Genomic DNA, 13,058 nt, shown 5'->3' with positions numbered 1-13,058 from the left:
AGGAGGCTTGTATGACCAAACTTTCCGGAGAAGGGTGTGCAGAGAGGGAGGCCGGGTCCCCAGGAGCAAGGTGATTTACTGCAAGAGCCGACTATTCCTTCTATTTCTCCCAGACTGCTAGGACAGGTTCCACTAAGGCCTTTTTGAAGGGCAGCAAGAGTACTGATGCAGGAATTGAGGGAAGCAGGACCTCTGTGAGAATGTTAGTTTTAACATCCAAAGACAGCTGCAGATTCAAAACCTCAGCTGTTTTTTCAATAACATTATCTCCACTAACGGCAAAGTATCTAGCCCACTGGCCAAGGACAAACCAAGCACCTCATAAGCCTGCTCCCTATCGTCTTCTCCATATGCATAAAGGTTCAGGGACACAGTCCGATCCAAATATTTTGTGGATTTGGCATCTGTATTACCCCTCTTCTATTAGTCAATGTGCCTCCCTCCTAGATTTCTTTTGAAGGGGCACCACTGACAGAGAAGGAGGCAGCACTAAAGACTCTTAACACATTGTCAGTGGTGGCGGTAGAGGCTTATGTGGAGGCGCCAATGGCAGAAGTGCATAGCTGTGAAGTGAAGGCAGAAGTGGCCCCTTGTGCCGATCGTCAGTGCTGTAAGGCATCATTGGCATAAACAGTTAAACAGAGGAGCCATGCAGGGCACCAGCTTTGATTAATTTGAGGCCCTGGTAAAGATACCCAATATGGCATTAATAAACACAGCGGGTCGGTACCTGGCATATGGAATTCCAGAAATGATGTAGGTGTCGATGAAAATATAGGCATTGCTCTGGGGACTGGTTTGGCTACAGAACAGTTGTAGAGCCACAAAGATGATGGTCAGAAGGATCAATCTTGACCAACTCTGGCTCCAAGGATGAAGATCCTGTGGGAGACAGGAGTCCTTTGGGGGACTTACCTCTTCCACGTTTCTTATGCTTCCTGTGCTTCTTCTTAATCCCTGAAGAATGTGAAGAATGACATCTGGAAAGTAGTCACAACTGGCGACAGTTTCTTCTTTTATCCCAGGCCCACGCCATAATCAACTTGGCCATGCACTCCTTGATGGCCTTAGGGTGCACGCTTTGACAGGAGTCGCAAAAGCAGGAATCGTGGCCCAAATTCAAGCACCATGTACAAATGGCGTGTGAATAGATAATGGACATCTGTCCCACAAAATGACTATAGGTCTGGAAGCCCGAATGTTTTGTTGGAGACCTAGTAGTCCACTTGAGGTAATTTAACTGTGAGGAAAAACTCACTACTTGCAGGAGAGAGCGCGCTCCGGATCTGAATTGAAGGCTTAGAAAAAAAAGAGGACAGATGTTGTTGAGTCAAGGTGAGCACAATATGGCTTTGGTGACATCCTCTGACACCACTCTGGTGTCACTACAAAGCCAGCGTCCCTTATTGGTGATGTGAGAGCTTTGAGGTTAACGGTTTTAGACACCTGGGATTATTCTACATGTGAGAAATCTGCGGGTGGAGTATTCATCGGAATTGGTGGTAACTAGTAATAATGAACAAGTTACTTACCTTCGGTAACTATGTATCTGTAAGAAACATTAGTTAGTTAGATTCCTCACCTTAGAATATCCCCAGGCGTCAGGCTGGATCCGGAAAGATTTTTGTAGCAATACCCCTTGCGCGTCAGTAGGAGTCGTCTGCGGCTCCGCGTGCGTCGGCGTCGTGCGCCGGAATGACGTCGGAGTACTTAGACGCCGCCCTCGCGCGCTGACGTCAGTTCTTATACATAGCTTTCCACGCCAGGGACGCTGAGCCATGCAAGAGACCGACACTGGTGCCAAAAAATCTAGGGCCCTGAAAAGGAGAACCTTAACCCTAGATGTCGGTTCGCAGAACGGGGAAGCTGGGTGGGTCGGTGAGGAATCTAACTAATGTTTCTTACAGATACATCGTTACCGAAGGTAAGTAACTTGTTCATCTGAAAGAAACACGTTCGTTAGATTCCTCATCTTAGAATAGATACCCCAGCAATACCAACCCCGGTGGTGGGTCTGCGAACCAAGATCACACCAGAAAGTCCAGGAAAACAGAACGGCCAAAGTGGCCATCTCTCCGGACTTGGCTCTCCAGGCAATAGTGCTTGGCAAACGTGTGCAGCGAAGCCCACGTTGCCGCCTCACAGATGTCCTGCAAGGGGACTCCCCGTCCCAAGGCAGTTGTCGCCGCTGTGGCCCGAGTGGAATGGGCTCTCAGCCCAACAGGAGGGACCTTTTTCGCCAAGGAATAGCAGATCTTAATACACAACACGACCCATCGCTAGATGGTCCGCTTGTGCACAGCTTTACCCTTCTTAGCACCTACATATCGAACAAAAAGTTGGTCGCCCACCCGGAACTGTTTTGTGCAGTCCAAATCAAAGGACAGCGCACGTTTTGGGTCCAGACGGTGGAGCCTCTCTTCATCTTTTGAAGGATGCGGAGGCGGAAAGAAGGTGGGCAAGGTGACAGATTACCCGATGTGAAAGGGAGTCACGACATTAGGAAGGAAAGAAGGACGTGTCCGGCGAACAACCTTATCCAGATGAACCGAAAGGAAGGGAGGCTTAGCTGACAGAGCCTGGAGCTCACTCACCCGCCTAGCGGAGGTGATAGCCACCAGGAAGGCAGTTTTCAGAGTCAGTAGATGAAGTGGACAGTTGTGAAGGGGCTCAAAGGGAGCGCACATCAGAAAAGTGAGAACAAGGTTCAAGTCCCACTGAGGCATTACGAATGGAAGAGGAGGGAACATATTAGTAATGCCCTTCAGAAAATGGGAGACAACAGGGGACTTGAAAAGAGAAGGCTGATCTGGAAGCCTTAAGAAAGCAGAGATTGCAGCAAGATAACCCTTCAAGGTGCCCAGAGCAGAGCCCTGCTGGGCCAAAGAAAGAAGAAAGAGTAGAACCTCAGAAAGAGGGGCGGAAAGGGGATCCACAGCCTTTGCTGTGCACCATGCCACAAATTTGTTCCACCGGCAGGCGTATACCGTCTTTGTGGAGGGACGCCTGTAGGAAGGTGGATATCTGACTATGGTTACCCCCAACTTTTTGCCTAGTGTCTAGCTGGTTTTTCGACTTAGTTGGCCTGAGATCCTGCCATTCAGGGTCTCAGGCTGTCTGCTCTCTCTTTAAAATGGACTCCATGTACCCTAGGTACATACCCAATTGGTAAGGATCACCTTATTGGACCCTGTACAGTGTACCCTAGGTACCCAGGGCATACGTGTACGCTAGACCTCCCAGGGGCTGCAGCATGTATTATGCCACCCCTGGCCTGGCCTTCCAATAAGACACAACTGGCTGATCACTCAGCTGGGGCAAGGTCGTGTAATCACCCCTTGCTTAGATATAGTATACCTATATTTACCCTCACAATAGACACATGTGTACCTATCAGCCACTCCTATGGCAGGCCTTAACAATCCTGGAGGCAGAGTGCTTGGTAACATGTGAGATGGTGCTCTAGCATGAGCTGAGCCTGTCTGCAGCTTTCGGAACCATGTCCTTATAGCTGTTCTATGATATAGCCTACCATATACCCTTAAAGTACCTTATAATCTTAAACGGTTATGGTAACTATGGTTTGGCTTTATCAAAACATGTCGTGTAAGGTGTCTAACACTTTGGAATAATACCCCCATACCATTTCTGGCAATGAGGATATTATTCCTCCCTTTTAGAGGGAGAAGACATGTTGAAACCTACTTACCCGGTTAAAGTTAACCAGAGCCCCAGCATCACAAAATGGATGCTGCTGCCACAGACACAAGTCTGACCACCTGCTGCTGGGAGTCCTTCCAGTGAGGGAGGCTTGGACAATAGGTTTCCTGCCTTGGGAGGTGCTAGCACCACCCCAGACAGGCCTTAGTGTATTGGGGCAGGGAGGGATGAATGAAACAAGACACTGCCTGGGGCACACAAGGTGTCCCATGCATAGTCCAGTTCAAACCGGTGCTGGGGCACTCCAGCCCCAGCTCTGGCGCGAAACTGGACAAAGGAAAGGGGGTGTAACCACTCCCCTTCCTGGTCCCACCCATAGGAGGGACCTTGCAGGTAGTCCAGCCCACTAGCCCAGTATATCAGTAGATAGCTGAGCCCTGCTAAATTAGATTAACCTGAATCTGCAACTTGAACAGAAACTCTGGACCTTCGACATTCGACCTCAGGAAGAAGACTGAAGAAATCTCCCTTGTGGCCAAGGAGTGACCACCCTGGGCAACCAGGCAGCATCCAGCGACCGCTGCTTGTTTTGCGACTGATCCTACGAGGGACGACTGCAGAGACTGACCAGCGCCGTGACTTCCAGACACCTCTGAACCAGATCCACATCGACAGCGAAGCTGAGACCCATGGAGGCGACGAGGGACCGGCGACTTGGGAAAAGTGGCTAGTAACTGACTAGCGTGACTTCTGAGGCTTCCTCGAGGCGGTGCTTGGGGAATTGAGAAGCCCCAATCCCGAGCAACATCTGCAAAGAAGATCAGCTCCCCACACTTCACGTGTTCTGCGTGGGGCCCTTCTGCACCGGAGTTGCTCGACGTGTTGTCCGGTTGCTGGCCCGTTGGCTAGTAGCCTCTGCGACGACGAACCTTTGTTTTCATCTTGCTGGTCCGGCTCCTCCAGACTGGCACCCGCTCCTCTGTGAAAGAGAAGCACCCCAGACCTTCTTGGTCTGCACCAGAAGCAAGTCCTCCATCCTGCGTGGGTTCCGCTTGCCAAGGCTTGTTGGGTCCTGACTCGACATAGACGCCGCCGACAGCAAGAGCCTTCGTGGGACAGCTCGTCTCCTGGTCCTGGTCGTCCTCGACGCCTCCTGGTACCCGTGGCTGCTGCGACAAGCTTCACCTCTTCACCTGCATCTGCACGACATCGCCTGGTTCCTTCCTGGTTCCTTCCCGGCTCCTGGCTGGTGACCTAGACTCTGTCCCTTCTGCTTGCAGGTATCCTTCCTTCTTGATTCCATCCTTGGGATCCACCGGACACTCTTCACTGACTGCCTGTCAGCAACTTTCCTTCAGGCATCCATAGGAGTCAACGACGAAACCCGACGCAAGTTCACACCTATGCACCCGCAGCCCGTGGGCTAGGTAACTTGAGTACTCCGGTGCTCACAAGGGTATTGACTATCCTAGGGTATAGTTTTCAAATCTCGACTTGCTAGCTATTCTAGAAGTGTCCTAAAACTGTTAATTTCTAACAACTACTATTTCTATCGACTGTTACGCATTACGCGTGAGTGTTTCCACTCTGCACCCGAATCCCGTGGGACTCCCACTTCCTAACCTTTGGTAGTATAGTGTAGCCCCAGCGATTCCCTAGGCCTATCCTGTGTTCGTGACAGTGGTTCTTATACCACTTACTTAGTATATGGTTTGCGTGGCCCCTAGGGCCTAACTGTATTACTTACCTGTATGACTTAATGTATGCTTAAATAAGACTGTGTTGTACTTACCACGAATCTCATAAAGAGTGCTGAGGGTTTGCCTAGAATAAATACATTCTATTTTTATATATATCTGTTGTGGTGTCTTTTCATTTGGTATTCAAGGGATTACAAATGGTATAACGGCTGGCTTCACATGCCATACAGAGTTTAGCCTAAGACTGCTCTTGTCCATGCTACCACTAGGATAGCCACTAGGATAGCTGGTCTAGAAGATTGACTTTACAACCAATCACCATAAGGGTTGTTTGGACTGATACAAGGTGTACACTAGAATTAGTGACATCATATATCAGGCCAACTTCTCACAACGCCTGGCTGCCAGAATGACATCACAGACTTCAGGAGGCAAGTCAAATGGCATCAACTATCGCCGCTCAATCTCCACGCATGGAGGTGGAGGCTGGACAGGTTCGGGTGTAGGACCGTCCCCTGCTGCTGCGACAGAAGGTCCTCCTGAAGAGGCAGACGTATCGGGGGATCGATGGACATACTGAGTAGCTCGGGATACCAGTACCTTCGTGCCCAATCCGGAGCCATCAAGATGACTTGGGCCCGGTCGCGCCTGATCTTCTTCAGCACTCTGGGCAGAAGTGGTATAGGCGGAAAGGCGTACAACAGACCGAAACTCGCGACGAAAAGCGTCTCCGAGCGAGTGCCGCCTTGGAAATTCCAACGCGCAGAACTGCTGACATTGCGCGTTCTCTTCGGTGGCGAATAGATATTACCAAGGCTCTCCCCACTGCAGAAAGAGACCTTGCGCCACGTCCGAGTTCAGACGCCATTCGTGATCCATCATGCACCGGCGGCTGAGTTCGTCTGCTCTGGCGTTCAGAGAGCCCGCCAGATGTTGAACCACCAGGGTGATGCCCTGATGTTCCAGCCATGTCCAGAGGCGCAGAGCCTCCTGACAAAGGGTCCAGGACCCCACCCGCCCTGTTTGTTGCAATACCACATGGTGGTGGTGTTGTCCGTGAACACCTGCACAACACTTTCCCGGACAGAGGGAAGGAAGGCTTTTAGTGCAAGTCGGATCGCCCTCAGCTCCAAGAGGTTGATATGAAGCCGAGTCTCCGCCGGAGACCAGAGTCCTCTGATCTCCGCCTCTCCCATGTGGCCCCCCCCATCCCAGGAGGGACGCATCAGTCACTACGACATGCTCCGGTTGGGGTAGGGAGAGGGATCTGCTGCTGACCCAATCGCGATTCGTGAGCCACCACTGCAGCTGGTTCGCAGTGCCCTCCGAGATCAAGACGTGGTCGGACAGGTTGCCTCGATGCTGGGCCCACTGAAACTTCAGGTCCCACTGCAGAGCCCGCATCCGCCACCTGGCGTGAGGTACCAACAGGATGCAGGAGGCCATCGGCCCCAGAAGCCGCAGCACCAACCTGACCGAAACCCAGGACAGAGGCCGGAAGATGGAAATCAGGGCCTGAATGTCCCGGACCCGCTGTTCCGGCGGATAGACCCGGAACTGCGCCGAATCGAGAACCGCCCCAATGAAAAGGAGCTTTTGGGAGGGGCTCTGGTGCCACTTCGGCACATTGATGGAGAACCCCAGCAAGTGCAGGAGGCCGGCCGTAGTCTGGAGGTGGGAGACGACTTGCTGGGGCGAGCCCGCCTTCAACAGCCAGTCATCGAGATAGGGGAAGACTGGGACCCCAGATCTGCGCAGATGAGCTGCGACCACCGCCAACACTTTTGTGAACACCCGAGGGGCACTGGTGAGGCTGAAGGGGAGCACGGTGAACTGAAAGTGCTCCTGACCCACCGTGAACCGCAGGTAACGCCGGTGGGCCGGCAGGACGGGGATGTGGAAATAAGCGTCCTGCAAGTCCAACGCTACCATCCAGTCTCCAGGGTCTAGGGCAGCAAGAACCCGAGCCAAAGTTAGCATCTTGAACCGTTCCTTCCGGAAGAAGACGTTCACGCTTCTGAGATCCAAGATCGGGCGTAGGCCCCCTTTGCCCTTCTTGGGAACCAGAAAGTAGTGAGAATAGCAACCACGACCTACTTCCGGCCCAGGAACGCGCTCGACGGCCTCTTTGGCCAAGAGGGACGAAACTGCCTCTCGTAGAAGATGCAAATGATCCCCCGACATACGGTGGTTCAGCGGTGGCATGGCTGGAGGGGTCGTCTTGAAGGGAGGGAGTAGCCCCTTCGGACGATTTGCAGCACCCACCTGTCCGACGTGATGGAGCGCCAGTGGAGCAGGTGATGGCGAACTCTGCCGCCCACTGGCGTGGAATGGGCCTGAAAGCTCGGACTAGGAGGGCTTTGAGGCGGATGCTACCAGGGTGGATGTGGACTGACCGGCACGTTGACGTTCAGTACCGCCTCGGCAGAATCCACGTCCGCGACAGCGTGCAGGTTGGTTCTGCGGCCGGTGGCTGGGCGGGCGTGAGGAGGCCCCCCTTCCTTGGCCACGAAAGAGACGAAAGGCGGAAGTTTGCGGCCGCGGGGCCGAAAGACCCAAGGACTTGGCCGTGGCCCGGGAGTCCTTGAACCGAGCCAGCGCACTGTCCGCCTTCTCACCAAAAAGGTGAGTGCCATCAAAGGGCATGTCAATGAGGGAACTCTGGACATCCCCCGAAAATGATGTGGAGCTCAGCCAGGCGTGACGCCGAAGCGCCACCGTGGTGGAAATCGCCCTACCCAGCGAGTCTGTGGTGTCAAGTCCACACCGTATGGCATGTCGTGCTGCATCTCGCCCGTTAGCAAGTGCCTGGGAGAGACGTGTCCGGGCCTCCTCCGGAAACAGGGGCAGCACGTCCTCCACCACATCCCACAGAGAGTGGGAGTAACGGTCCAAGATGCAAGCGGTGTTCAAAGATCGCAGCCCCAGGCTCAGGGACGAGAACAGTTTCTTCCCGAACTGTTCCAACCTCTTGGATTCCCTGTCCGGAGGAGCGGACGGGAAGGAGGATTGGGACGTAGAGGCCTGGATAACCACATTCTCAGGGGTGGGGTGTTGGGACAGGAAACTGGGGTCGCCCGGAGCAGGGCGGTGGCGCCGGGCTACGTTCCGATCCACAGGAGGTACTGTGGAGGGCTTGGACCAAGTGCCCTGGAGAACGTCGACGAGGGCCTCATTAAACTGCAGCAGAGGCTCTGTAGAGCTTGCTGTCGGTTGAAGCACCTCAGTGAAGACGTTAGTCCTCACGGCCACAGCAGGCAAGTCTAGCCCAAGGGCTTCGCCTGCCTTGCGCAGCACCACTGAAAAAGCTGCACCTTCCTCCGACGCCACAGTCGGAGGAGAGATGAAACCAGCGTCCGGGGAGGTGTTCAGACCACTGGCATCCCCCAGTTCGTCTGCCCAGTCCTGAGAAAGATAGGCCTGTCTGGCCAGAGGATCCTCAGATCCCTCCCAGTCACCCCGTCATCCGAGTCCTGATACAAAGGAGGAAGGGAGGGAGCCGGGTGGTAGATGACTTGCTCAACCAGCGGCGCCGGCATCGGCAGACGCCGAGCCGGCGTCGGGTCCGGAATGGGGGTAAACAGGGGACCGGAACCGGGGTCGGCGCCGGCGGAGGAGGCGTGACGAGGTCGACCGGCACCGACAGAGATCCAGGCCTGGATCCCTCGGGGACCCGCGCCGTCGACTGCGCCGGAGCCGCCGGCATACGAGGTCACCCAGTCGAGTCCGCGGGGCCCGAAGGCACTCCGGCAGGCGTCGACGGCGGAGCCCGGCCTCTCATGGCAGAGAGGAAGGCACTGATCCCCGCCGGCATCGCGTCAGTCCCAGGGACTGGAGGGTATGGGGACAGACGCGGCGCCTGCGGCTCCGGTGGAGCCACGGGGGTGGAACCACCTTGACCCTCGGCTGAGTCGCGCGACCGGCGAGGGGAGTCCGAAGAGCGATGTCACTTCTTGGAGTGCTTCGACTTACCCGAAGAGCCCGACGATCGATGTCGATGACTGCGGCTCTGCGACCGGTCCTTGGACCTCCTCCTGGACCGGGACCTCGAGCTGCGCAGAGCCGAGTGGCGAAGCTCGAGAAGCTTGCGGGACCGCTCCCGCCTAGCCTTCGATGTCAAGGCCTGATAGTCGGGGCACGAGTCCGCGTCGTGGTTGGCCCCCAGGCAGAAGAGGCACCGGCGATGGTGATCCGTCACCGACATCAGTCGATGACAGGCGTCACAGGCTTTAAAACCAGGCATCCTACCGGCACCAACAGTTGACCAAAAAAGTCAAAAAAGGTAGTCAAAAATTGACTAGGGGTAAGCTCTTTCCGGATCAGCGCTTACTGGCGCGGAAAAAAGAAGAACTGACGTCAGCGCGCGAGGGCGGCGTCTAAGTACTCTGACGACGTCATTTCGGGAACGCGACGCCGACGACGGACGCGGAGCCGCAGACGACGCCTACCGACGCGCAAGGGGTATTGCTACAAAAATCTTTCTGGATCCAGCCTGACGCCTGGGGAAATTCTAAGGTGAGGAATCTAACTAACGTGTTTCTTTCAGATTTGTATTTTACAGTGGACTCTCAACTCACTGAAAAAGTGGAAGTTATATTTTCATGGCAGCTCACCATTATGGTTATATAGTTTTTTTTGAAAAACCTTTATTAACATTTCGATCATTGACAAGTATGGGCCTACAACCCCCCAGGGCCGGCCGCTAAGCAATCAGACCGAATATAAGCACATGCGGCACCTCGGTAGCAAAATCTTCATACTAAGATAGTTCGGCCCGGGAGCCGCGCAGGTAGGACACCAGGAGAAAGGGGTTTTTCATTTTATAATGAAACAAAACAGTAGGATCAGGTGCCAAACAATTTCCCAACAGCGATAAAGGGCAGGCCGCATGATAGACGTTAGCAATAAACAGCAATCTATTGAATCCATGGCGCAAACACAGGAAATGATGGGAAAGAATATCAAAAACAGTTGCGCCTGCAGGCCCCCATACCTAACGCCCAGAGAACCCCCGGAAACTGTGGCACACACGGAGAGGCAACGGTTCACAGCAAAAGAGGCACACCACGCTGATCCCAGAAAAGAATAAACAAGAAGAAACGGAGAAGAAAAAGGAGGCCATGGAAAAGGAGAGGAAGACTGAGAAAGAAAAGAGTCCCCCCCCCCAACCCCCCACCCTGCACCTCTGCAAATGAGTATGGCCCCTCCCCCCAGCAGTGTGCCTGTCGCCCTGGAACTAGACCCGAAATATAGAAGAAACAGGGAAAAAGGAATAAGAAAGAACCCCACCAGGCGGGGGGGGTGGAGAAAATATAATAAACTGGAGGAGGGCCTTCAGAACATACCCCCGGCTTCTCCCTCCCGCACAGTAAGGTATCCCAACAGCAAACAATAAGTAGCACCAAATCGACCATAACAAAAGGGGGAATGGGGAGCATTGCGCACCGAATATGCTAGTAGCTATGTCCTGGGAGTACACAACCATGAGTCCGCCCGTCTACCAGATGACCACCCCGAGGGATCAGCCTCATCCCTGACCACTCCTGGCGATGCTGCCCATGCCTACCCCTCGACCCAGCGCCATGTCCGATGTTCCAAGGTGAAGGGATGTCCCAAAACAACCGGGAAGCGACGCACACAGGCGGGGTGGAGGTCTCAGAACGCCAACACAGTCCGCATCTCGGAGGGACGTCTTTCCCAGTGCTGCCCCAGGATCTGCACTGCACACAAGGTCCGGGAAGGCTGAATCATCCAAAGTAGACAGACATTTCTGGTAAAGTCCCTGGGTCACCGGAGGTCGTGCACGGGACGAGGCCACCACCTTCCACTCGGAACCACTACCTCCGGAACAGATCAAACCCTCAGTCAGCCGATCATACGGTAGCATACTGTCCGGAGTGTCCGGCTGCGCACTAATCGCAGGGATGGCCGCGACATTATCCTCCTGTGTGCAGTGTAGGAAGTCCCTGTGTAACTGTGGACCAGCATGCCGCCATTGTCCCAACGCTGATGCCACACCGTCGATCTTACTCCCCAAGACCTCGATGCCACGAGCCAAGGAGAAATGAAGGGCACCAAGGGCCTCAAGGAGGTCGCCGTACCCCAGCACTGCTCCCCGCGGTCGCTCTGCCACACTCCCAAAAGTCACACACTCCCAATCCTGCTGCGACCCGGTGGACAGGATAGTAGGCTGCATCGCAACAAGATGGCCGCCGGGGGAGGCCCGACTCGTATGGGGGCCGGGACCCAGGGACAAGCACCTCGGGGTCCACGTCACTGGAGACAGGGGTCCGGGGGCAGGTACAAATACAGCCGTTGCGTGGACTCGGGCAACAGTCGTCTCCACCAAGGACCAGCAGCCGCGAAAATCCGGGAGCAGTCTGCAAGGATCAGGGCGAGCTAGGGGCGGTGTCCGGGCAGCTCACCGTCAAAGGCAGGGGCAAACACCGAAGAGTCTGAGAACTGCACCCCCGGGCATGCCCTCGATCCACTACGCTTTAGCAACGGGAGCGGCCGTGGCGAGATGCAGGCCGGGGGCAGCACCGCTCCGGTGGACCGACTCCACCCAGTCACCACAGGCCGCTGTTAAACTGCCACCCGGCCAAGGCGTCCACTCGAGGTCCCGGCTCCGGGGCTGCACGGGCCGCAAAGTTCATCCGCAGATTTCTCAGGCGGTACAGTAGCCAAAAACCCCGGAGTCACACGATCGGTTGCCACTCTCCTTCACAAACACGATCCCATGGCGCAAGCTGAGGATCTAGTACAGGATATCCGTGCGGGATGCGGAGGTTCACGGAGCCGGGAATCTACGCTGCCGTCTCGGTCGCCATCTTGGCTCCTCCCTGTATGGTTATATAGTTGAACGATTTAATGAGGATGCGGGTGGCGAAAGTCAAGTTTTGCTGGTGATAAGGAATACATAGTACTGAAGGGAAGATATTGCAAGATAAAACAGTATTAGGGATAGATATGCATGTCTTCGAAAATATCCAACCTGTTATTTTGAACAACAGAAGGATTGCAGTAATGTGTCTTAAAAATATATTTAGTCTCCCAAATGAGAGATTACTAAACTGCTCATATTAGGTTATGAGAAACTTACATATACAATCAAAAAGTAACAAACACTGCAACTAGCATTGAAGGACTTTAGCTGTAAGAAATGTGTAAATAAAGTAATACAAATAAAAACATTTAACTTAAAACCGTATTAGCAAAATATGTAAAAACAATCCTGAATACTTACACTGATCATACACTTTTGGCCTATATTCTCCACCGAAGCACTCGTACTCAAGCGTTTCATCAGTTAAATCAAACTCCTCCACAACTGTGTCATTAAATTTGTACCACTTGCCTTTTGCACATCCCCTGTAATACAGTACATTAAAATACAATTAAAAAATTGACTAACTTTACAAGCATATTTTATAAATTTCATGGGACTAAGAATTCAACTAAGACTTTTTTAATTTCACTTCTTTGAAAGGGTTATAACCTTGGCTTGGTAAAAAGCAAAACAATTTAAACAATAAAACAGAATAATATATACTTTGAAAAGTAAAAAAAAAACACAAAGTAGTAAAATATTCAGGAATATGTGACTTGATTTAGGACAACAAAATTAGGATTGGACCATATTTTCTCTGTGTGTATTCAGCTTGGATAGTGTAACTTTTCAGTACCCTAGATAATATG

The 13,058-nt window shown here is 53.2% G+C and overlaps 1 protein-coding gene across 4 annotated transcripts in view; it reads right to left on the bottom strand.

The window, feature by feature from the left end:
* Nucleotides 1-13,058, bottom strand: part of USP24 (ubiquitin specific peptidase 24) — a 2,082,369-nt gene that overhangs the window by 770,235 nt on the left and 1,299,076 nt on the right. For all 4 annotated transcript variants that reach the window (XM_085602520.1, XM_085602518.1, XM_085602517.1 and 1 more), the window contains exon 49: nt 12,607-12,731. In XM_085602520.1, coding sequence (XP_085458646.1) covers nt 12,607-12,731 — 125 coding nt within the window. The remainder of the gene's footprint in view (nt 1-12,606; nt 12,732-13,058) is intronic.

The sequence above is a fragment of the Triturus cristatus genome, chromosome 4_2 (assembly GCF_964204655.1).
Source record: "Triturus cristatus chromosome 4_2, aTriCri1.1, whole genome shotgun sequence".
Classification (NCBI taxonomy): Eukaryota; Metazoa; Chordata; class Amphibia; order Caudata; family Salamandridae; genus Triturus; species Triturus cristatus.
The sequence above is the reverse complement of the archived record's forward strand: the minus strand, read 5'-3'. Positions and strand labels throughout refer to the sequence as shown.